The sequence below is a fragment of the Lampris incognitus genome, chromosome 9 (genome assembly GCF_029633865.1).
Source record: "Lampris incognitus isolate fLamInc1 chromosome 9, fLamInc1.hap2, whole genome shotgun sequence".
Lineage (NCBI taxonomy): Eukaryota > Metazoa > Chordata > Actinopteri > Lampriformes > Lampridae > Lampris > Lampris incognitus.
Window position 1 is genome coordinate 18,283,963 of NC_079219.1, and position 26,847 is coordinate 18,310,809.

Sequence of the window (26,847 nt, forward strand, 5' to 3'; positions counted from 1 at the left end):
GCAGAGTCATATTCCCGCACCATTGTGAGGTCTGATGACACAGATGTGGAAGTACTGCCGATTTATTATGCAAGCAAAGGAATGTTTGACTCATCTCTAGTGTACATGCATGCAGGCCATGGAATGAGAGAGAGATATGTCCCCATCAACACCATATCAGAGACATTTGGGAAAAGACATGTCCGACTGTCTACCAGCATGTCATGCACTCGCTGGCTGTGACACAACAAGTAGTCTGTACAGAATAGGAAAGACTACAGCATTCAAGACCCATCTCAGGCAGCTCAAAGATCTGACCCATTTTGGACTCTCTGAAAGCTTGGAAGAGTCTTTGCCAGTAGCAACAGAATTCGTGCTTCTGCTTTACGTTGGCCTTCCCTGTAGAGTTCTGCACCTGCTGTGCAGAATGTCAAAATGTGCCCCCAAATGTGTCTGAAGAACCTGACATTTGACATTCTAGTATCTATATGCTTGACCGCTTACAGACACATATCTTAAGTGTGTGCAGCGACAATGAAAGAGCCAAATACTTTGGCAGAAGGTTACAATATGATACGCAGAAGAGGGAAAAGGGTAGCATAGTGATAGCTTAATCTGACAAATAGACAATGACATACGAAAACATGATCAGCACTCAAGGATATATGAAACATGGTCTTCGCCAAATAGAAAGGCAGCCTATGGTGGTGGAGACTGAACAATATTTAGACGTTTTTGTTTTTGTTTTTTTGCCTTAGTTTTCTGCAATCCCCCCAATTGCAGTTCACGGGGTACAAGCTTGTCAATGTGCCCCAGACTCCCAAACACAGGCATATTAAGTTGGCAGGGCCATAATATGTTCTACACAGGGCTGATATTTCATATTTGGTGTTTGGGTGTGAAACAAGTGTCCATATATCTTTTTCTCTCCAAATATGATGACCATCAGAGTGAGCAAAAAGCATCCTTAACGTATAGGCTATTATGCCACCTCTCCCCCATTCAGAATGACCTAATTTGGCTGTTTCAGAGAAGGGGTATGTCTAAAGGATCTCATGTGCAATATAACTGTACTGGATATCTCCATACAACCACTGGTTATTGTTCAATAGCATCCTAGACAATTCAGTAATGGTATATTTGATAGGGATTTATGTTTTTCTGATAAATGAGAGAAAAGTCAAGGAGGCCTCTTTTCCTATCACCATAAAAGTACAATTCCCGCCTGAACTAAAGCTATGTTTACAGGACTATATTTCAGTATTTTTTTTAATATAAATTACATTCTGATTCTTTGTGATGTAGGGCAGACAGCTGATTCATACCTCAGCAAATGTGATGAAGAAAAGAGTGAGCATTCACAAGCAATGGGCTTTTTTGTCACCTTTCCCCCCAATTTGGACTGGCCTAATTTGGCTCTTTTGCAGGAATTGGGGTAGTTCTAAAGAATAGCCAAAAAAACAAAATTTCCCCCAAATAAAAGTTTACAACAATCCATTTCATTAATGGGAGACCCTGAAGATAAAAAAAAAAATCATTGTTGTGTTTTGTTCTAACTCGGGTAGGGGTACCTCAAAATCTGAGGGCCCCCCCTGCTAGACTATAGTTTTAGATGGACGCAGTTGTAATTTTCCCGCTCAGTGCCCACATTGTTTAAACAGCAACTGTACTTGCGCCCATCTGAGTGCCCATGGGCATGTCAGCCTTAAAATGTGGCATGGTCAGGCGCATTGTTGGTGTATTGCCATCTCGAGGCAGCGAAAAGTGAATGCACCACTGACCAACAAAAACCTGGTCTAAAGTCAGTGGTGCAGTATTTTACTGTTATTTAAAGGGCACATCATTCAGACAGTAAGATGCACCTAGGACCCTGTGTAATGGTCTGGCAGCCTGTCCAGGGTGTCTCCCCGCCTGCCGCCCAATGACTGCTGGGATAGGCTCCAGCATCCCCATAACCCTGAGAGCAGGATAAGCGGTTTGGATAATGGATGGATGGAAGATGCGCCTACATAGGTGGGTGCACAATGTGCGTACACTCTGCTTGTTACACACACAGGGATGCACAGCAGTGCACAAACATGCAAAAGATTACAACTAAAAACATTACAATGTGAAGATTATTATTGTGTACATCCATCCATCCATCCATTATCCAAAACTCTTATCCTCCTCAGGGTCGTGGGGATGCTGGAGCCTTTCCCAGCAGTCATTGGGCAGCAAGCTGGAGGACACCCTGGATGGGCCGCCAGTCAATCACAGGGCCGACACACAAACACATGCACATTCACCCCTAGGGGCAATTTAGTACGGCCGATTCACCTGACCTACATGTGTTTGGACTGTGGGAGGAAACCCACGCAGACATGGGGGAGAACATGCAAACTCCACACAGAGGACAACCCCCAAGGTTGGACTACCCCGGGGCTCAAACCCAGGACCTTGTTGCTGTGAGGCGACCGTGCTAACCACTGTGCCACCGTGCTTGCCCCTAAGTGTTAGCTTTTACAAGCAAATTCTATCCAAAGGATAAAACTGGTAAGTGCTCATGACTTCTGAGCATATTTTGAATACTGCAGTGGAAATAAGTAGGCAACTTTAACTCAGCTGGTGATCAGCTAACACCATTCCACACTCCACAGCTGTCCGCATTATGTAATAGAAATAGATGGAAATCAGTTTCGACAAAAGTTGTAATTTAACTGATATTTAAAAAAAATAAATGTGAAAATGGGTTATATTTATCAGAATAAGCTAATTGCAACTGTTTTTGTTGAGAGGCGAGCTTTTGTTTCCCCCCGTCTCCTGACATCATTATACCACTTTTGGCATTGTGCAGCCATTATGGTGATGCCAGAAGACAAGGATGTGCTAACCGCTACATCCTCCCACGCTTGCTTCACCTCAGGGAGCTTTGGTGGATTCCTGCTGCCCCCGTAGATGGTCTGCTCACACGCTTTCACTTCTCGTATGAGCAGATCCCTTTCCTCAGCAGAAAACAGTTTGTTTCTCAATCTTGTCGAATCTGCCATTTAAATAGCAATGTGCCAAGGTGCAAGTGCACCTGGCTTTTAAAGGGAATGGGAGATGACACTATGATTGGTTTAATTCATGTTACGCCCAACACACACCTATGATTAGTTAAGAGACTATGTACAACCCTTTGTGCCTTACTTTGCACCCTGATTATGTGTTGTTTAACTAGCAAAAGTGGATTTGGACAGGCCCTAAATGCACTTGTGCGATGCGCTTTAGACCATCCATCCATTATTCAAACCGCTTATCCTGCTCTCAGGGTCACAGGGATGCGGGAGCCTATCCCAGCAGTCATTGGGCAGCAGGCCGGGAGACACCCTGTATAGGCCGCCCTAGGGACAATTTAGTACAGCCAATTCACCTGACCTGCATGTCTTTGGACTGTGGGAGGAAACCGGAGCATCCGGAGGAAACCAACGCAGACACGGGGAGAACATGCAAACTCCACACAGAGGATGACCCCCAAGGTTGGATACCCCCGGGGGCTCGAACCCAAGACCTTCTTGCTGTGAGGCGGACCGTGCTAATCACTGCGCCACTGTAGACCATGTACTATAAATTGTTGTGTTATGCACACGTCCACCACCTTTGTCTTTGATACTTCAGCTTCTCTCTTTCTCCAGAAATATAAGTTCCTATCCTCATTCCCTCCCCCTTACTTCTCCAGTCTTCTACCCACTTCTCCTCTGCTTCCCTCATCTCCCATTTCTGGCATCTTTATCAGGGTTCCCATTCTATTTAGGAAATCATTTTCCAAGACTTTTCAAGAACATTTTCCACGATTTCTGTCTGGATATACCTGAGAGCCGCTGCTTTGAAAAGGTCATATTATTATCAACCATCGGCAGAAGTCTTAAGAGTCTCTATATGCACTGTGTACGTTTTAGCTGGTCACTGAACAAACCACCCAAACTTCAACCACAGATGTGCAATCTGACCAGCCAAACCTGCCATCTCAGTGGGAACAAAAAAAAAAGCGTAACCTAACTTTACAATTTCCATGATAGGTTATGAAAAGGGGTAAGACATTTGATCAGTTTAATAATTTTCCAGGTGTTTTCCATGACTGGAAATCCCCTCTATTGAATTTCTAGGACACATGGGAACATGTGGGAACCCTGTCCTTTTTTGCCTTGCCTCCTCTTTTCTCCTCACCCCTCAACTTTTCTCTTACCTACCTTTTTTAATGTCACTAATTCAGCTATACTTTCCATTTTCTCCATTCTTAACCTTGACCTCGATGTTCCTCCCCCCATCAAAATGGTGAGAATAACAAAGATGTAAATTATTACTCTGTGTAGGGAAATTGTTTTTGTCACTTGGCCTCCTCAACGGAGGCCAGAGTGAGAGGTCACCTAAATATCAGCTTCCCAGGATTCAGGAGTAATTTATTGTCTTGCTCAGAGACACCAAAGCAGGGCAGATGATTGGCAACATGGGGGCTGGTCCGAACCTGAGGTCCTCCGACTGGAAGGTGGTCTTTCGAAGCTGAGACCCACACTGGTGTTTTCTTCTGGTCTTCTTACCTCACCCTGACCCCCCTCCCTTCCACACCTCTCTTCCACCAAATAAAGTAGTCTCTAGTATCCAGTCTCTACTCCCCAGAGACTGACTGAAAACAGATAATGAGGGGACAGACTTTTCTGACACCACCCCATCTCCTCCTCCAAACAAGCCCATCTGTTACACACACACACACACACATACACACACACACACCCAAAAGCTCACTCACACATTCACACACATATACAAACATACACATGCTCACTCAATCCCACAAAAACCCATGCGTTCACATTTTCCAGCCGCAGTGGCACCTTTTCACCAACAGATGGCACACAGACCAATAGACTGACTTTACTGAGCAGTAAACCCTTACTGGGACTGTCAGACTGGTAAAATATACCTTCTGATACATCGCGAGGATCTACTCCAGGGGTCGGGAACCTTTTTGACTGGGAGAGCCATAAAAGCCAAATATTTCTAAATATATTTCATTGAGAGCCATATAGTATTTCTAACGTATAATAAATTAAATATGTCTTACTTTTAATGCGACTTCTGGTGCTGCATGGTTTTGCTGATGGCCTTGTAGTCTGGTTCATACGTGGTGAGGTTGAGCTTCATGCAGGCGTTGAGGCTTCCATCAGTTAAACGTGAGCGTAGGTTGGTCTTAATGTTCCTCATATGCGAGAAAGACTGTTCACATGCATATGTAGAGCCAAACATGGTCAATACGGGCAATACTCACACGCTGCATTGTGTAGGTATGTCACAGGAAGCTCGTTCCAAGTTTTAAGAATCAGCTGGTCTTCAGGTTGAAGATTTTTAATTTCTGTCCACTTGTGTTCCCTCGCCAGCCTCTGCTCGCTGTCGCGCAAGACTTTCCAACTCTCCATTAAGTGACTTGAACTTACTCATCCACATGTCTGATGCCTTCAGGTCAGCAACTTCCAGCTCAAAGTCTCCGATAGAGACCCCCGGGGATGCATGTCAGGTCGATTTTGTCCACTGCACACTCATGTGGATGAGTGATGAACTTGAAAAGACCAGTGCGCGCACGAAATTCTCCAAAACGTGCTTTGAATGACTGCAGGAGATTGAACGTAAAGCCAGCTAGCTGCTGGAGATCCAGATGTTGAGTGGAGTCACTTGCTAAGCATGCATCTCTAAATTGTTGCAGTCTTTCAAAGTGCAGAAGACGACCTGTTTCAATGTCCCTGAGAAAGACTTCCAGCTTGCTTTCAAATGCAAACACTGCTTGTTGAAGGGATGAGATTGTATTTCCAATACCTTGCATTTTGACATTGAGCTGGTTCAGATGGCCAGTTATGTCCACGAGATAGTGAAACTGCAGGAGCCAGTCAGTGTTGTCTAGCTCAGGATGCTTGACGCCTTTCATTTCAAGAAAAGTCCGGATTTCACTCAGGCAAGCTGCAAAACGGCTGAGCACCTTCCCCCCTTGACAACCAACGCACGTTGCTGTGTAAAAGCAGACCGGGATAATGATTCCCAACTTCTTCTAACAGAGCTTTAAACTGGCGATCATTTAAAGCTCGGGGCAACAATAAAGTTGACCACTCGAATGACCAGAGACATCACCTCGCCAAGCTCCTGGCCACACGTCTGAGCGCAAAGCGCCTCCTGGTGCAGGATGCAATGAAAACTTAGGATGGCTCTCTTTTCATGTTCACGGAGAAGCGCTACAAATCCTTTGTTCTTCCCCAACATACAGGGTGCACCATCAGTACAGACAGAAATAAGTTTATCCATCGGTAGTTTTTTTTCTTTAGCAAACTCCATGAAAGACATGAATAAATCCTCTCCTCTTGTTGTCCCTTTCATTGGCAAAACAGCCAAGCTTTCCTCACGCAGTGTGTCACCTGCAGCATACCTGGCAATGATACTGCACTGAGATAGATGGCTAACGTCTGTTGACTCATCTAACGCGAGAGAAAAGTATGTCCCCGGCGTTTATGTCCTTAATTTGTGTTTCCTCGACTTGATTTGCCATCATGATGCTACGATCGTGCACAGTTCTTGCTGACAGGGGCATGTCTTTTATTCGTTTGATTATCTTGTCTTTATTTGGGAAGTCATCAAACAGTTCATTGGCCACATCAAGCATGAATGTTTTGGCATACTCGCCATCTGTGAATGACTTTCCATTCCTTACTATTGCCAAAGCCCCCGCAAAGCTAGCGGAATTCCCGTCACCCTTGCTTGGTCCACACACGTAGTTGCTGCTGACTCGTCTGCACTCTCTGCTGTAGCTCCTCGCATGCCCTTTTCCTGCTGTCCCCCCGCTGGATATTTCGATGCAAATGAAGCATGGTGCATATCGAAGTGCCGCTTTATATTTGACCGTTTCATCGATGCAATTTTATCATTGCATATTAGACATATCGCAGATCCTGCTCTCTCCACAAATGCAAATTCCTCTGTCCACGCAGCCTGGAATGCACGGTAATCATCGTCTTTTTTTCTTTTCGCCATCTTTTCCGTTACAAGGGTTGAAGCGGATAAACTAGTTGGCTATCTGATAAAATTGATTTCTTCACCTTTACAATGACCCGGACATGCTTGCGAGCCATTGGTTCCCGACCCGACCCACGGGTGACCCGTGAAATTTATCTTCAAAACTAATTTCTGTTTACTTTAAAATGACACAGTATTATTAAGAAATATCACAAGTATTTTAAAATCAGTTCCAAACTGATTTTTTTGAAAAAAAAAATAATTTTCAACTCAAAATTGTCTGGGAGCCATATGCCGTCACCGGAAGAGCCATATATGGCTCGCAAGCCATAGGTTCCCGACCGCTGATCTACTCTTACCTAATTTCCTCTGTTGGATTTGATTTCTTAATCTAATTTGCTGTGATTTATAATTGTTTAAAGAACAATTTTGACTAAACACACCTTCAGTCAGTATACTCTAAAATATGAGATGAAACAAATGAAAATGTTTCTCCATTACCATCAGACATTGCTCTGGGGTGCAGTTCTCACCTGTGAGGAAAGATGCCCTTTGACATATTGAGAACAGAGAGGTGTGCTGGACTGAACCTCGAAGCAGAGCAGAGCACACCTGGAAAGGCAAACATAACACAATATGTAGAACCTTTAAGGCACAGTGCTGCGAGTGTCCATTGTCTTTGCAAATATGAGGCGGAGCGCTATAATATTTTACTCAAGACAACATTGACAAAATTGCTATGGGGACATTTTACTCCCGGCCAGGTGAGATTACTAAAATACCTTTCACATCCCCTGACTTCTCCAGACCAGTTGTAAACTTTTTACTTTGCAACTTCTATGTGTATAAGTGTCTGTGCATGTTTAAAAACACTGATCAGCCAAAACATTAAAACCACCTGCCTAATATTGTGTCGGTCCCCTCATGCCACCATAACAGCTCTGACCCATCGAGGCATGGACTCCACAAGACCTCTGAAGGTGTCCTCTGGTATCTGGCACCAAGACATTAGCAGCAGATCCTTTAAGTCCTGTAAGTTGGGAGGTGGGGCTCCATGGATCGGGCTTGTTTTTCCAGCATATCCTACAGAATGTTCGATCAGATTGAGATCTGGACAATTTGGAGGCCAAGGCAACACCTTGAACTCTTTGTCATGTTGCTCAAACCATTCCTGAACAATTTTTGCAGTGTGGTAGGGTGCATTATCCTGCTGAAAGAGGCCACTGCCATCAGGGAATACTGAAGGGGTGTACCTGGACTCCAATGATGTTTAGGTAGGTGGCACGTTTCAAAGTAACATCCACATGAATGCCAGGACCCAAGGTTTCCCAGAACATTGCCCAGAGCATCACACTGCCTCCACTGGCTTGCCTTCTTCCATAGTGCATCCTGGTGCCATCTCTGCCCCTGGTAAATGATGCACATGCATCCAGCTGTCCACTTGATGTAAAAGAAAACTTGATGTAAAAGCAGATGTGATTCATCAGACCAGGCCACCTTCTTCCATCGCTCCATGATCCAGTTCTGATGCTCACGTGCCCATCGTAGGTGCTTTCGGCAGTGGACAGGGGTCATCTTGGGAACTCTGACTGGTCTGCAGCTATACAGCCCCACACGCAGCAAGCTGTGATGCACTGTGTGTTCTGACACCTGTCTAGCATAACCAGCATTCACTTTTTCAGCAATTTGAGCTACAGTAGCTCTTTTGTGGGATCGGACCAGACGGGCTAGCCTTCGCTCCCCACACGCATCAATGAGCCTTTGGCACCCATGACCCAGTCACTGGTTCAAGCAGTTGTCCCTTCCTTGGACCACTTTTGGTAGGTACTGACCACTGCATACTGGGAACACATCACAAGACCTACTGTTTTGGAGATGCTCTGACCCAGTCGTCTAGAAATCACAATTTTACCCTTGTCAAAGTTGTTCAGATACTTACGCTTGCCCATTTTTCCTGCTTCCAACTCATCAACTTCAAGAACTGACTGTTCACTTTGCTGTCTAATATATCCCACCCCTTGACAGGTGCCACTGTAATGAGAAAGTCAATATAATTTACTTACCTGTCAGTGGTTTTAATGTTTTGGCTGACTGGTGTATGAGAGCAAGAGAGAGAGAGCGAGAGAGAGAGAGAGAGAGAGAGAGAGAGAGAGAGAGAGAGAGGGAGAGAGAGAGAGAGAGAGAGAGAGAGAGAGAGAGAGAGAGAGAGAGAGAGAGAGCAGAGAGAGAGAGAGAGAGAGAGAGAGGAGAGAGAGAGAGAGAGAGAGAGAGATAGAGAGAGAGAGAGAGAGACAGCCGTGTATGTTTGTTGCTAGAAAATTGAAAGCGATCTGAATGTACGTGTTTGCGAACGTGATATGAGTGACGGAAGGAGAAAGCGAGCGTTGCACATGTATAATGGGTGTCAGAGAGAGAGAGAGAGAAGTGAGAGGGGAGGACAGAGGGAGTATGAGTTATGAGACAATCAATATCTTTAGTGAAAGGCTGACAGCTGCCTACATCTCAGGCCAATCAATGAGTTGTATTTGGCTCTCAGACACATCAATACACCACAGAGAGTAGTTAGACAGCTACACAAGCAGCAGATGGTAACATGAATTGAGCAGGTGTATAAAACATTACTTTCACTACAATACAGATATACGCACACAGGACTTATTACAATCCAATAGAATTAATGAGGTGTGTTTGTATGTTTGTTCAACACTGTAAATTTATATCACTCACTTGGGTAAAATAGGGACAGTGAATTTATTTCTTGGACTCCTCTAAAGGCCACAACACAACAGCTCTGGTCGGCACAAGCCGACAGGGACGCACACTATTCGTTTTGATCCAAAATCCTCACACTGACGGATTCTACCCACGAGTCGAAGTGGAAGTTGAGTCGGAGAAGAAGTTGCGTTGACACTGCTTCTGTGCCCATTTTTGTCCAGTGCAAGGATTCTTGCGATAACAGGTGCTTTTCTATTGTTAGATTATCTTCTCTTTTTTTTTCCCTGACTACCCATTGACTACAAATGCCAGCAATTAGAAAATGAGATGTGATGCAAGTGTGCCTTTTGACTCACCTGGTCCAATAAGCAGTCAGTGTTGGAGAGGTCGAGAGTTGCCAGGCTGTTGGGTTGACCCAGGAAGTGGTAGAAATGCTACAAACAAAACAAAACCTTAACCTGAGGTATAAGCATGAAATATAAAAGGTGTTGTTTAAATTTAGCTACATACTGAGACCTTGTATTGGAAAATGGCAGAAACAGTAGGTTTTTGCTTGTTTTTAATTGTGTAACAACAAAACTAGATTGAGCAGCAGCAACACACAGTTTGGCAACATTTCTTTGGTTGGAAGGTCATCGCTAAAATTCCAGCTCAACCCAGACACTGTAATACATATGAAATACATTTTCTGCAAACTTGTGAATGATAGGATTCTCTCTTTCAGGCATTAAAATACTGAGTGTATTTTACAGGGCAGAACATGATAGCATCATCCGTGTCAATCTACATTACAACGTTCTGTCCTGTCACTAACATCTCATGATGGTGGACGCCATTTTGTCTATTACTTTCTTTTTGATCTACAGCCCAACAGGGAAAGGTCAAGGTGGCTGGCAGCCCAACAGGGAAAGGTCAAAGGTGATGTGGTTTCACTGAGACACCAAGGCTTCCCAAACTGAATCCTGTTTTATGATACTAAACTGGAGCTTTTTTTTTGTTTTTTGTTTGCCCCCCCCCCTTTTTTTTTTTCTTCTCCCCAATTGTATCTGACCAATTACCCCCACTCTTCCGAGCCGTCCCAGTCGCCACTCCCACCCCCTCTGCCGACCTGGTGAGGGCTGCAGACTACCACATGCCTCCGCTGATACATGTGGAGTCGCCAGCTGCTTCTTTTCACCTGACAGTGAGGAGTTTCACCAGGGGGACGTAGTGCGTGGGAGGCTCAAGCTATCCCTCCCAGTTCCCCCACCCCCCTGAACAGGTGCCATGACCGACCAGAGGAGGCGCTTGTGCAGCAACCGCAACACATACCCACATCCAGCTTCCCACCCACAGACACGGCCAACTGTGTCTGAAGGGACGCCCGACCAAGCCGGAGGTAACACGAGGATTTGAACCGGCGATCCTCAAGCTGGTAGGCAACGGAATAGACCGCTACGCTACCCAGATACCCCCTAAGTTTGTGCTTTGACTTGAGAGCTAGCACCAGGTGAAACAGGAATGAGGGATTTTCCAGTAGCAGCCATATGTGCATCAGTAAAATCTAGCCCCCGCTTATGCTGAAACCAAGTCATCTGAACAGCTGTGACACGTTTCAAATAGGAATATTTAGTTTCAGAACTGTTAGCTATCATTCACCTTTACTGCGAATCCAATTTTGAAATTAACCCTAAATTATTCACCCAAAATGAAACTCGTATTTCTGAGGAAGTTAATCATTCTGAAAAGGGCTAGCACATGAGATAGACGAGGGTTTTTCTACAAGGAAAATCAAAGGTTTTCACACCACTATTTCGCCTCCTTGCTTTGAGCTTAATGCTCTCTAACAGGGAGACATGCTATTGCTAACTGATTTACTACAGTTTGAGCAGGTCACAGCACAACAGAAGAAGAGGCCATCAATTCAGCGGCACGAGGCAGCATCAGTCAATGAAGCGTTACTGAAACAGGCTTTAAGAGGTTGACTGGAAAGAAGGGGGAAAAAAGGAGAGCTAGACAGCTGGACAGAACAGGCATACATTTCTGTATGCAAGTGCCTGTGTGTGTGTGCCTCTGTGTATGTGTGTGTGTGTGTATGTGTGTGTGTGTGTGTGTGTGTGTGTGTGCTTGCTGTGGACAAGTGCTCCTGATGGAGAGCAGGGCTCGTTTGTATGCATGCATCTCTACCTCTGTGTCCTTATATTTCTACTCCAAAAGCCCACTCCATTTGGTGAATCCTTGAATCAAGTACCACACAGAACAACAGGGTACTGGATAAGTACATTTCAGAAAGAGGAGCGCTATCATTTAACACTTTACAGCCCTGGTGGTGTTGATATTTGGGTGTGTCTGTCTCCGATTATGGTGTTTGTCCAATGCGTGTTTAGTCACACGGTGTGTGTGTGTGTGTGTGTGTGTGTGTGTGTGTGTGTGTGTGTGTGTGTATATACCTGCATGTCATCTCCTCGGAGGATGTTCCCTGAGAGGTCCAGATGGACCAGGCTGCTGGGGATGGACGGGTTGGCACTCAGTGACTGGCAAAGGCTGTTCACCCCTATATTACACACAACACACACACACACACACACAAACCAACCTTTTGGCCTCCACTGTACTGTATGTTTTGACAGCTTTCAGAGGGAAATAGCAGAGGAAATGAACTGAGGGGGAGAAAGTAGAAACTCAGCTCAGGTCACTGAAGAAAAAGTAACCGCAGTGAAATGTGAACACCTCCTTGCCTATCGGGGAACTTCTTGCGAAATGAGTTTGACATTTTTCTTACTGATATCATTAGTGAGGATGACGCATGGTTGCGAGGCACTTCCCATTCTTTTGATGAATGCAACGGTCTGCAGGGAGTGCAATGGTCAAAAAGGCCGGTTGGAGAGTAAGTTTTAGTTGCGTTTTCTAGGAACTTGGGAGTTAAAACATCTTATCATGAACGAAGGGGAGAAAATAAATAACGCACTGCTTTGCTTGTAATGCTTACAATGCATATGAGGTCTAATTAAATCAGCGTTCAGGACTACCGCAGCCTAACTCTGCACTGCCATAAGTGTGAGATTAGTCCGAGGTGTCACTGAGACTGGCTGCCCCATTCCTCATCTCATCACATGACTGACAGAGGGACCATCCAGCCTTAAGAAGGTCTGACTCAGACTCTCCGGCTGTCATTGAGATGAGAGTCAGGCCTAGGGAAAGGGCAGAAAGAGACAATTTTGAGGACAGGACTGTCAGCTGACAGTGAACATGAAAAGGGGGAAAATAGAGTGAAGACTGTGAGAGGACTTGACATGGCTGAACAGATAGATCCAAGAGAGACGAGATAAGAGGGAAAAACAAAGGAATAACTGATGGCATGAGAGAGAAAATGCTGTCTTGATGGCATGCATGCAGACACAACAGATGCCACACAACACCGCATATTAAAACTTGGCTCAAAGGTAAGAAATAATTTAAAAGGAACTACCCATATTTTCTAAATACATCAACAAGCAATGTTGTCCCTATCAAACAGACGATCAGCTGAATCGCATGCTTTTGCAAGGAATGTCCGAATTGAATTCAGGTGCGAGTAATCCACTTTTGATTTGGGCATTTGAGCTACTCTTCCATTTGCAACTGGTTTACAGAGAGGTCTTCTTTGTTAGGCTGACAGGGTGAAGCATGAGCATTGAAGTCCTCTCACCAACGCTAAACTGAAGAGAATCATTGCTCTTTATTGATTGCATTAGTGATCAACATGTTTAGAGAAGGTCCAAAAAGACACCCTGGTTCAGTTTTGACTGCTGGCCGAGGTTTAAGAGGCAACATTGGCAGCAATTCTTGGCAATCTCTGCACTAATAAATCAGATTAAGGCAGAAATATACTCCACATTTCCAGAAAATTTTCAGCCTCTGCTTGACTATTTTTAGTTTCAATTATCAGAGGAATACTGAAGTTCTGCATGGACTGATTATTGAATTAATTTCTTCTCAATTAGAAGACATTACCGCACACTTGCATGTGTGGAAACACACACAAACATGCACGTGTGCACACACACATGCACACAGTGAAATTAGTTAGGGTTGTTAGCAGCTAACTAACTAGTGTGCTCAGATAAATTAGCCATCAACTCATTCATCCATCTTCTAATAAACCTTAACTGTCCCGTTTTTCAGCCACTGTATACAGTTTACAAGAAAGAAGGTTCTGTACCTTTGGGTGATAGTGAGGTTTTGGAGAAGTTTAAATGCTTAAGCCCCATACGGAGTTTGGCAAACTGAGCTCCCAGGGAGGAAATACCTGCAGAGAAATGAAGAGGGATCGACAGATGGAGAGCGGGGGGGGGGGGGAGAGAGAGAGAGAGAGAGAGAGAGAGAGAGAGAGAGAGAGAGAGAGAGAGAGAGAGAGAGAGAGAGAGAGAGAGAGAGACTTATTTTTCAACAATACTTTAATAAAAATTACAAAAACTTCATCATAAAGACCAACGTGGTCAGTAACACAAGATTCACAGAATCTAAATCATCTCAGGACACTCCCCAAGATCAGCTCATCATCAACAATACAGCAAAGTACATTTTTACAACACCACACATTGCGAAAACTTTCCAGATCGTCCATCATTTTGAAGTAGCAAAAATCTACTTTTAAACGAGCTCTTAACATTTTCTCAAACACAAAGAGAGAGAGAGAGAGAGAGAGAGAGAGAGAGAGAGAGAGAGAGAGAGAGAGAGAGAGAGAGAGAGAGAGAGAGAGAGAGAGAGAGAGAGAGAGAGAGAGAGAGAGAGAGAGAAAGAGAGACGGACCTTACCTTTAACCAAGTCTTTAATGGTCCAATTTTTCATTCAAATTAAGATAATATTAACAGACACTCACATACATAGCGAAACAACAATCCCCATACACAGTAAAAAGAAAAGATACAGACCTTCCCTTTTTCAGAAATTAAGAAGAAGCAATTGGTTTTCTACAGTGCACAGAACATCTCCATGCCCCCAAACAGAAACAAATTCTTCCAAGTTTGAAATTAATTTGAAAAACATGAACTCAATTATCAGCCGAGCAGCCACTAGACCCCTGAAAATGAGTGTAGCATCTGTGGACCCTGTGCCTTTCGTTTTGTTTCTTCTGCTATGCCAAATGCTCATTTTTGCCTGACCTACCAGAAAATTAACCAAAGTGACATGTCTGCACAGTGCTGCCGTGTACCTCCAACCAAAGACAAACAGGCCGTCTTCGAGAACCTCTCCTAAACCTCTGAGCCACTGCTGCAGTACAGAGAAAAGAGGGCTCAACCTGGGACATCTGAACTATAAGTGCTGTAGAGTTTCTTCATCTTACAGAAAGAGCAGTGACTCCCTGCTCTAGGATCAATGTGTGCCACATGTCTGTTCATAGCCACTGCCCCATGTACCACCCTCCACTGTAGATCCACAGTGCATTTCTCAATGGGGGGTTTGTACAGGGACCTCCAGCTGCCCTTGGGGGATGAACCTGGTGCCAACACACTCAACCACCTCGACTCCTGTACACCGCCTAGTGATGTTCTGTTGAGAACCTTTACAGTGACTGCATACAAGGCCTTCTTTGATGTACTTGAGAAGTCCTGTAGTTCTGGTGTTTTGAAAGACAGAATGGCTCCCTTCACTTCCTCCTGCTCCTCCACTGATGCACGGATGGACTAAGATGGAAAAACAGGCCACATAGCTGGGTGATCCTCTCCACACTCTGCTCCTAGTGCCTCTCTGAAGAAGCCAGGAAGTGCACTGATCATTTCCTCCAACAACCTCTTCATTGAACAAAGAGATTTAAAGCCAGTCTGTTGGCTTAAAATGTCGGCCGTCTTCTACTGTCCTCCTGATCTGAGACACACTAACTTAGTAAGTACAGCTCTTGTGAGGGATCTCTGTACACTTACGGAGCTGAGCACCCTGCAGTGTATCAGCGGCTTATAGAACAGTGGTTCCTCCCCTACACTGCCATAGATCTGGGAGTAGTCTCTTTTGGTGCTTAAGACGTTACCCAAGCTCGGGGGACAGACCAATAGAAGGGTGTCATAGTGAACTCCATGCCAGCTAGGTCCAGAAGGAACAACTGCCTGTCATAGTTCAGGTTTATAACCCTACAAAGCAACACAGATGCTGTTTCAATGCAAAGTCGTTGATTATGGTATAGAAGTCGCTGCACAGTTTGAAGGTGAAAAGCTGGGCTATGACTGAGGTCAATTAGAGAGAGAGAGAGACAGAGAGCAAGAGAGAGAGAGAGAGAGAGAGAGAGAGAGAGAGAGAGAGAGAGAGAGAGAGAGAGAGAGAGAGAGAGAGAGAGAGAGAGAGAGAGAGAGAGAGAGAGAGAGAAAACAATGAATAGGTCACTTCTTTCCGTCACTATCTCCACTGGGACACGTGCTCCTGTTACATGGGGAAGGAAGCATGTGGATCCACTTTGTTTTACGCATATGCAGAGCACCAAATCCATATTGTTCCCCTCTTCACTTGCTTTTTATATGAGCCCATTTCACAGCTTTCTTTGATAATTAGCTACTGTATCTTCTTAGGCCAACCTTGACTGCCTTCTAATTGTCTCCATAGGAAAAATGTTACATTTTTGTATGATTACAATTTCTTGCCAGTTTTAAGGTTAATTAATATCAATGCAATAGGATGTGGCTGTGATGTAATTTCATGATTATACTGTTCCAACAAAATAGCTTCTTTTTCTCAGAACTAGAGCTCCATGAGATAACATAAAATTTTTCTTAATACTGCCATTTCTGTGTTTTCAATAATGTCTTACGATGCACTGCCAGATTCGCCAGAATTCATCAAAAAAAAAAAAGTGAAAGTGAAAAACAGTGCTTGATTTGTAAATCATGACGTCCCAGGCCACCATTGTGTTGGTGATCCAGTGGGACGGCTGCCAAGGTCCTGGGAACTCATCATTACATTGGTGCGGTAAACGTGTTAGACACCACAGTCATGACAGAAGCACATTTTTAACATTATTCAATGACTAGGTTATATCCAAGCAGGATAAGCAGTTAAGACAATGGATGGATGGTTATATCCAGGTCCAGCAGAATGATCAAACCTTTATTGAAAAACCTATACTGTACCCTTCAAACACAAATCAACTTACTGCAACCATGCAATGCAAAGATTACCCATCAGCAAGAGCGGACAGCGTCATGGAGGGAGGGAATTAAAAAAAAACCTTGAGCAATTGTAAAGGTGGCGGATTTTGTTCTATCAGGGTCCAGTACAAAATAATTAGAATAGAATACAATACTCTTATTAGTCATTTTGTACATACAAACAAATGAAATTTACTCTCTGCATTTAACCCATCCTAGTTGTGTAGCTAGGAGCAGTGGGCAGCCACCATGCGGCGCCCGGGTACCAACTCCAGTTCTTCTTTCCATTGCCTTGGCCAGGGGCACAGACAGAAGTATTAACCCTAACCTACATGTCTTTTTGATGGTGGGAGCAACCGGAGCACCCGGAGGAAACCCACGCAGACATGAGGAGAACACACAAACTCCACACAGAAAGGACCTGGGACGACCTGGGGTTCGAACCCAGGACCGTTTTGCTTTGAGGCAACAGTGCTAACCACTGGGCCACCATGCCACCTGTAATGACTACCAATTATGTCACCAACGGAGAATGAACATACAGCTAACATATTACGGTATCTCAACTGACAGGAAAATCAAAATGTCAAGACAATGTTGTTCTTCAGATGAGAAAACAGATTCAGCCACAACAGAGCCATCTGGTAAATTTTGCATGAGAACAAATGAACTATAGCTCATTGAGCATAAGGACATTTGTCATTTCTTAATGTTAGGACCAGAACATTTGGTGGAATGCATCTTTAATTCATGTGCCCTGAATAGATTCTGAGGCTTTGAGGGAAAGCTGATGAAATATTTATTTCTTACACTCAATCTAACTTGGACACCCAATGTGTTATGATTCTCTGTTGCTGTATATCCATGACAAGTTGATGGAGCGGGACAACCGTTATCACATATTAAGCAATATGTTTGACATTTGTTACTGCCTGTTTCGATCGTTTGATATTGCCTGATTCATTAATGTGCTGAAAATCTGACTGTGGTAGAATTGTCATGTTTTATCAACAAACATGCCTGTGTATGGATTTTTATCAGTCAGTCTTCAATAGGAGCAGCCAGGTAAGTTATGTGGCTGAGGAACACTATTTTTGGTTAACTGGTACCTAAGAAGGTGCTCTTTAGAGCTCATGATCAAAAGGCAAAAGAGAGTATTCAGTTTGTAGTCAAAGGTTGGTTTTTAAGACAGCAGCTCAAGTCACACTTCTTTTGACGTGTGCCTATTGTTTTGGGAGTTCAACCTTCAACTACAAACAAATAACAGAAACCTTTTTTATGCCTCTTGATGAGAGCACCCATACACTCTGCATTCACCACAAACACTGGCTTTTTTCAGCCTCTTGTTAATAACATAAACAGGGAAGTTACTCCTTGTACATTTTTAGGATCATATAATCCGAGTTATTATGCATGCATTGCATTAACAGTTTTGGGACTAGGTTTTAAAAATTAAAACAACATCCGTACGAGTAACTGGGGCAGCTTCTGCTGATGGATGACAACAGATAAATTCAAACAGAAACATGCATGCTGCAATTAGAAATAAACTAAACCACTTTATCCATTTAAAATCTCAACACTATGCTAATGCACTGGAAAGAAATGAAGAGCACTAAAGCACTAGTTGAGCAGAGCACAATGTAAAAATACATCTAAATTAATACAGCAGGAAAAATTGGAATAAAATTGCTGCTAGTAATGTAAAGCAGATAGAAGTATAAAAGAAGTGTCGTACCTCTGTCCTCCAGTGGGTTGTTGGCAAGGTTGATGGTGGTGAGTCCTGAGCTAGGGTTTTGGGCCAGGGCCACAGCTAGCTTTTGCCCAAAGTCACTGGAGAGAGAAAGAGGGGGGGAGACGAAAGAGAATCAAGCCAGGCATACACCGTACGATTTAAGTAATCTTGTACATTGCGTTAGCTTACACTACCTGTTTAAATCGTCCGTCCTGCACGGCCAAAGTCTGTGATGTCTATGTTCACACTATACGGTTTGATCGACACTCCATGATGTGGGTGCGCACACTAAACATTTACACAGAAAGGTCTTGTCTAGATGGTAACCCTATTTTTGTGAAACTGTTGCACACTCTCGCACGTGCGCACTTGGCTTGACAATGGCAGACACTGAAGGGTTAGAATAAAGTAAGTGTGAGGTTAACATTAAGGTTAGGTTAAGGCTAAGTTGTGGGTTAGCTATCAGTTAGGGCTAGGTTGAGGTTAAGATAGCGGGAATTTTGCAAATTTGCGAATCTAGGGTCACCATCTAGACACGACCACATAGAACTCTCCAAACAGCTTTGTCCACTGACAACTCCAATAAAGTTTTAATCAAACAATATGGCCGCATCCTCCAAAATACATGTTTGTGAAGAGGGCTAGGAGAAAGGTGCAGGTTGCAGACAAGATCGAATTTGACCACCGTGGCAAAAACCCAATTTAAGCTAATATAACAGGCTACTGTTGTCAGAGTTTGATCTATCTGGTCTCCACACATTCAGTCCACAGTACACACTCTCTCATCTGTGCCATGATGTTACTGTTGGCTCGCCCAGGTGGCACTCAGGAAATCAGATCATGATATTGCTCAAACTGCAAGACGGCCAACCAAAATTTCTGACATGCCAGATCGTTGATAGTTCGGGCAATTAATCAGGCATTGCGATCTCCCTCAAACTGCACGTCAAACAAAAGCTGATGAAGCAGAATTACAGGCCAACTCTAAATGAGGTCGGCGATGGCCAAATCGGAGATAAAGTCGGGCTCAACTGTTGTAGAGGTAGAGAGCCTGTTTGTGTGAAAAAAACAATATCCCTTTCTGGTGGACAATTTTTATGTCAATTAAAGGGAAAGTTTTGTCAATGAAAATTCATTAGTGCCCAACCAGTCCCAAATGCATCAGCTATTTATAAGAGGTCAATATCATTCATTGCATGCACAGAAAGAAACAAATATAATTACATTGATCATATCACTGTTGTACGTTTCAAAATGAAAGCAGAGATTCTTTGGCTTTATACTTAAAAATATGTCATGTTAGCTGAAAGACTAAATGTGATGAATAAAACGTGGGTGAATCAAAGTATTTCCAAAAGTCAAGTAATGACGTCACCATAACAATGCAGTATCTCACAGTTGAATATATAATTGAATGTAGTCTACTGCATGTGAACAAAGCTATCTATTGAAGTATAAACACCATCTACTTCAGTAAAAAAGATGATGTGCACAACTTTTACATAGGATACAGAAAAAAAGACTGACTTACTGCTTTCATATTTAATTCATGGAAATTAGGTTGACCAGGTTACTAAGCAATTAAATCAACAAATCTCTCTACAAAGCTCACACAAGTAGATATTTACTTGTTAATAACTAGATTTAATTAACTACACATTGATAATTAAGAAACCTCACGTTTTGAGTCCTGCGTTGTCCAGAACCAGCTCCTCCAGTCGGCTGGAGCGAGACACCACCCGAAGGATCTGCTCACATACATCTGTAGACTGGGCACACATAAACACAAACATGCACCCACATCCACATCAAGATGTTGAAGAAGACCAGTAAGAAGTCATTTCAGGACAAATGCTTATTGGAACAAATGGGAGAAAGTCTGTTTATGCGTGACAGAGAACACCAGGGACAGCATCAAATGAGACAGAGTTGTCACGCTAGTACCGCTGTCACAGGAGATGGGTCGATGAGGTCAAAACCATTCACATTTGGGCAAGATTAAAAATTCAACAGCTGCTGCCGTCTGTGCTTTGCCTCCCACTCAAGGACCCAATTCACTGTCTCGTCTCAGCTGTTATAAGCTACTTGGTATAGCTATACATACAGACAACACAAACACACACACAAAGAGTTCCCCCTTAATGTTTACTCATCATCCATCTCCTGCTACACCGAAAGCTGTTCACGTCGTAGTACCAGCACTTTGGTGTGGGTTGCTGTCTTATTGTTAGTTTGAATGATTGACATCCCCACTATAGGGGCCTGTGTTCCTCATCCAGTAGCCTTATTTTGACCAAACACTGGTGACATTGTCCGAGACTGTAATCTATAACAAGACAGAGTAATGGACAGACGGAGGGGGAAGAGGAAAACAGAGAAAGAGTGAGAGAGAGCAAGAGAGAGTTGGGAGAGGGAGGGAAAGAGGAACAGATATGCGAGGAACAGGAGGGGAGGGAGGGAGAAATGGAAGAAAGAGAGACAAAGAGGGGAGAGAGATAAACAGAAAAGGACAATGGTAAGAGGGACAGTGAGGGCTTTTGTTCACATGTTTACTAAGAAACAGAGCGAATGAAATGACCAGAGAGAGACTGATAGGAGGCAAGCAGAGAGCCTCCACAGTACAGATGCACATTTGTGGTACTGTATTTTGTTCCCTTTCATAACATTTAAGGGAAACAATCAGGATTTTTAACATTATCTCTACATTTGTTGAACTCCATCAGTAGTCAGAATACAACTTTTACTTTCTGGTTTCTGATTTGCCGCTACCTTTGGTGGGCAAAATCGAAATAGACTACATTTAATGAGAAAACGCAAATAAAAATGCTGCATACAGCTGTTGTAGCAAATGCCTCCGACCGCCATATCAATTCACAGATTGTGTACTACAAACACTTGTCTGCACAATTTTGGTGGGATTTCAGAGACATGCAGGGGGACTGCTGAGCATTATGGCTGGAAAATTGAGTGTTATGGCCTATAACACATATACAGAGATAATGCTGAAATTCATGATTGTTTCCCTTTAAGAATGTTTTCACATTCGGGTACCCTAACCCAGTCACTGAGAATGCACAAGCCAGCGCATTCTTATTGCTGGTCCCAAGCCCGGATAAATGGGGAGGGCTGTGTCAGGAAGGGTGACGGTGTCACTGACGAAAAGACAGGAGGCGGAGCTGGAGGTGGCAGAGTTGACGATGCTAAGATTTTCATTGGTAGTGACAAAGAAGGACAGGATTAGGAATGAGTACATTAGAGGGACCGCTCAAGTTGGACGATTTTGAGACAAAGCAAGAGAGGCCAGATTGAGATGGTTTGGACATGTGTGGAGGAGAAATGCTGGGTATATTGGGAGAAGAATGCTGAAGATGGAGCTGACAGGCAAGAGTAAAAGAAGAAAGGCCAAAGAGGAGGTTTATGGATGTGGTGAGGGAGGAGATGCAGGTGGCTGGTGTGACAGAGGAAGATGCAGAGGACAGGAAGAGATGGAAATGGATCCGCTGTGGCGACTCCTAACCGGAGCAGCCAAAAATAGTCGTAGTAGTAGTAGTAGTAGTAGTAGTAATAGTAGTCGTCACATTCAGGTACCCCGCTTGCAAGTTAGCATTAGCAACACAGCTAAAATAATAGATACACACAAACATAGGCCTATATAGAATGAATATAGACTATATAGAATGTTTATAGGTGATGATCTTTATTCTAAAATAAAGAATAAAGAAAAACTCTCTCCTGGCTATCTCAACATACTGTGATCACAGCAGGCCATACAAACTGACACTGAGAAAGGACTGAGATATTGTAGTGCTGCATCAGATCATATCAATTCAAAAGGAATTGACTTGAGAATTGTGCAAGTTGTGTGAAAATTTCCATATGAATCCTATAATACCCCTTCAAGGATACACATGCTTAGTAGATACTTTTTCCAGTACAATAATTTGCAATAGGGTTTGGTAGAACACAGTGAAGGCAGACCTGGCCAGCTAACCTGAATCCAGCTATTATTTACAACTACAATACTGAGATAGCACTGTCGCTAAAAAAAATAAAGGGGGGGGGGCAGAGGGAGAAATAGGTCATGACATTCCATGAGCATGTGGGTGATAGGAGTCAGAGGAAAAGAGAGGGGGAAGAAGGACAAGTGACAGCCCATACAAAGAAGGCTGTATACTCCATAAGGGCCACAATAATACTGTTGGGGACAGCACAACACAGGGCTTTGACACAACCAGTGTGTGTATGGTACCGCATAACCGCTCATTAACCGCAAGCTTTGTCTAAGCTTTGTCTTTTGTCTACTATGACCCTTCCTTCTCCTTTTCGCACACACGCACGCATACATCCGCAACATCTCTGTTTTGTGTAAGAAGTAAATATCTTCGCCTCTGGCCCTACTCCTTTATCATCATGGGCTCAAAATCTTAATTTGACCAAAAGACAAACAGTCAAATTGAACTGGAGACGATTGTGAAGATGATCATTATTATCCCTCGCCTTGAAAGTCTGATCTTTCTGTGTGTGCGTGTGTGTGTGTGTGTGTGTGTGTGTGTGTGTGTGTGTGTACACGCACGCGCTCCATCCTCCAACCCAGTGCCATTTTTAATTTCTAATCTTCGTGACAGAGATGAATAGACTGCAGTTTAGACCCTGAGCTCATGAAAATCGTATTCACGGACTATAAGTCGCTGTTTTTTCTCTTCTGTCTGGTCCTGTGACTTATATTCCAAAGCAAATGTATGTAATTTTGTCAGACGAATACGCTGCATTTCAACTACGACCACTAGATGGCACTGTTTAATCTAGTGACTCAATTGAAAAGACTTTACCGCCATATAAATGCGACTTATACACCCAAGTGAATTATATATGGGTTTCTTTTTCCTTGCAACGTGTTTTTTTTTTTTTTGCTGAATGCGACTCATACTTCGGTGGGACTTGTAGTCCAGGAAATACGATGTTATTCCCTCTCGACCGTTTCAAATTCTTCCATTCTGAATCTCTCATGGAAATCCTCACTTGCCTCGTTCTTCTTTTCATCCCTCTCTCGTGTTCACATCATTCATTAACTACATCACAATGTGGATGTCTGATGGCTGTTTTAAGCTGACTGATGGCTATCCGCATGGTGTTGCTATGTTGACAGAACATAAAGCTACCACTGCTAATGTCCACCTTTTTCAAGATCTACCGACAATCTGAAACTTTTTTTTTTATTTCCCCCCTCTTTTTCGCCCCTACTGTATCTGGCCAATTACTTCACTCTTCCGAATCGTCCCGGTTGTTGCTCCACCCCCTCTAAAGGCCTGCAGACTACCACATGCCTCCTCCGACACACGTGGAGTCGCCAGCCGCTTCTTTTCACCTGACAATGCGGAGTTTCGCCAGGGGGACGTATCGCATGGGAGGATCACGCTATTCCCCCCAGTCCCCCCCCCCCGAACAGGCACTCTGACCGACCAGAGGAGGCACTAGTGCAGCGACCAAGACACATACCCACATTCAGCTTCCCACCCGCAGACATGGTCAATTGTGTCCGTAGGGACGCCCGACCAAGCCAGAGGTAACACGGGGACTCGAACCGGCGATCCCCGTGTTAGTAGGCAACGACTGCTATGCTACCCGGATGCCCACAACAACCTAAAACTTTTGATGCAAATTGCCTCTAACTTTAGTTAGACGTCACTCTTTTTATGTAGATGACTGGTTGAAAAGTTTTCTGATGCGCATTAGTCAGCAAAAACATGAAATGAAATTCTGCGACATGCTTAATGACGACAGCTACAGGGGTGCATGAGCAGCTGCAGAGGTACAGTGTCACTACTTGTTTTGGATGCAGCCAAGTTCTGAGCTCCAACAAATGAATGAATTCAGCAACCGTGGCTGACATCAGCTGACGTTATTCCGTGGATGTGGGTAATGATTTATGGATGATTTCCAGAGACCGGTTTCAGCAGTTCCAACAGTGTCAATGTGTCAAAGTTCTGTCATTTTTTCTAAATCCCTCATGAGCTATCTGTTTCTCTCTTCTGAGCTCCATCTCTCTTCCATGTTATTTCATGGCTCATTCATTTATACCCGTCATCTATCTTTCCTACTTTGACAGCTGGTCTCTACACAGCGTCTCTACATGACGCGTCTCCCCTTCACCCGCAACTGCACTCTTTCTTCATACAGTACTCAATATTTTCTCTCCAATCTTCACTACCTAATTTTTTGCCATTGCAAAGTCTTTGCCAGTCTCCCTCATCATGGAAAATAAAAAATGAAAAGTTGACAGAAACATGCACAAAAACAAAAGTACTACGAAGAGACCTGTTTATAAGGCTGGAGGATACCTGCAGTCAGTTGAGACTGAAGAGGTCACTTCGATGAGTGATGAAACGTTTCTCTTAATAAACGTTGTGTTCAGACAAACTGATTCAGATGAACTGATTCAAATCGGACATCTTTACCAGGTTTGTCCCATTACAAGAGAAGCATAGGTGTCATTTTCGCTCAGAACACAACACGCATACTGTCCTGAACAGAAGATGTGGTAACTATAGTAACCTGTCCCCAAGACAAAGAGAGGCTTTACCATAGAGGAATATTAGCATAAAAATACACACGCCTAATTACCAACACAAAAGCCTTGGTCTCCATTTTTAATACACCAAAACTAATCAGGGATCACATGCTTACATTTCAAATGGGCACAAGGTGCGTGAGCGTCGTGTATGTGCCTACATGTGCATAAACACATGTGTCTGTTCTTGGCTGTGTACATGCCTATACTGTATGTCTGTGTTTGTGCACAGATCAGTGAGGGTGTACCTATCTTTATGTGTTTTTATGTGCGTGCTGAGAAGAGGCTGCTCCAAAATTAAAGATGGTTAAAAAAAATTTTTTTAAATGTAAACTCTTTTTTCCCCCTGGCTGTGACGGTGGTACGTGGTAATTGTTTGGACTTGAGGAAACTGCACAGTAATTAGAAGGACCAAGGGAAGCCTTGAGACACAGAGTCAGTAATGGAGCGCTGCAGGGGGTGACAGCCTGAGTCATTGAGCCTCATTGTCTTGTTTGGATTAACAGCCTTATCGCACCGGAACATTGGACTGATCCTCTGTCAACAGACAGAGGGGAGACAGGAGAGAGGGGTAGACCTATGGCACAGGCAGATACAAGCTGCTACACACACAGATAGCGGGAGAGAGTGTGAGGAGAGGAGACAAGACACACACATCTGATATAAGAGAGGAGAAAAACAAGGGAGGGCAGAGACAGACAGTCAAAGACCGAGAGACAGATAAATAGAGAGATTATTAAAATGTGGTGCCCAGAGGCATGGGTTCATCAATTTTAGATAGTTATCTATCTGCAAGCCTGAGCAGAGAGAACGAGTGATAAGAAAAGACCAATATGTATAATAACTGTTGGGGTTGTGGTAAGATCTCAGTGGGATGGTCTCTTGGTGACCAAGTGAGAAAGGAAATATACTTAAGTATATACTGTCTGACTCAACACCTCAGCCCCTCCATCATTCCTGTCATTCTTCACTATAGAGCACCAAATCGGACTGAAATGCTCTCAACATAATCTTTGCAGCAAAGATCATCTGAACTAAAGATGGATATCATGGATGGGAAACAGACTAGTTTGTAGTCCTTGATGGTAGACTTGCATATCAATTTTATATCCCATGTGGGAACTAAGATCACGCAACCTCAACAGACATCAGTGAGCAAATGAACAGCAGACAGAACATGAATTCGGATGTGAACTGACCAACTTGTAGTCCTTGGTGGAGAGTTTGGTGAACCACTGGTTAAACTCCAAAACTGCAATTATGGCCACAAGATCCCTGAGGAGGGACAAAGGGGGGGAAAATGAATTGAAAGAGGGACAGAAAGACAGAGACAGATAGAGCGAGTTACTCCCCCCCAATTGTACTTGGTCAATTACTCTATTTTCCGAGCTGTCCAAGTCGCCGCTCCAGCCCCTCTGCCGATCCAGGGAGGGCTGCAGACTACCACATGCCTCCTCCGATACATGTGGAGTCGCCAGCCGCTTCTTTTCACCTGACAGTGAGGAGTTTCACCAGGGGGACGTAGCACATGGGAGGATCACACTATTCCCCCCAGTCCCCCCCCCCCGAACAGGCGCCCCAACTGACCAGAGGAGGCACTAGTGCAGTGACCAGGACACATACCCACAACCGGCTTCCCACCCGCAGACACGGCCAATTGCGTCTATAGGGATGCCCGACCAAGCCGGAGGTAACACAGGGATTTGAACCGGCGATCTCCGTGTTGGTAGGCAACGGAATAG

General features: G+C 43.9%; 1 protein-coding gene across 1 annotated transcript in view; it reads right to left on the reverse strand.

Moving 5' to 3' along the window:
* Positions 1-26,847, reverse strand: part of LOC130117534 (F-actin-uncapping protein LRRC16A-like) — a 145,471-nt gene that overhangs the window by 48,976 nt on the left and 69,648 nt on the right. Inside the window, 8 exon segments of the mRNA XM_056285636.1 lie at positions 7,527-7,570; positions 7,573-7,605; positions 10,065-10,142; positions 12,138-12,241; positions 13,889-13,975; positions 18,541-18,635; positions 20,218-20,306; positions 26,305-26,380. Coding sequence (XP_056141611.1) covers positions 7,527-7,570; positions 7,573-7,605; positions 10,065-10,142; positions 12,138-12,241; positions 13,889-13,975; positions 18,541-18,635; positions 20,218-20,306; positions 26,305-26,380 — 606 coding nt within the window.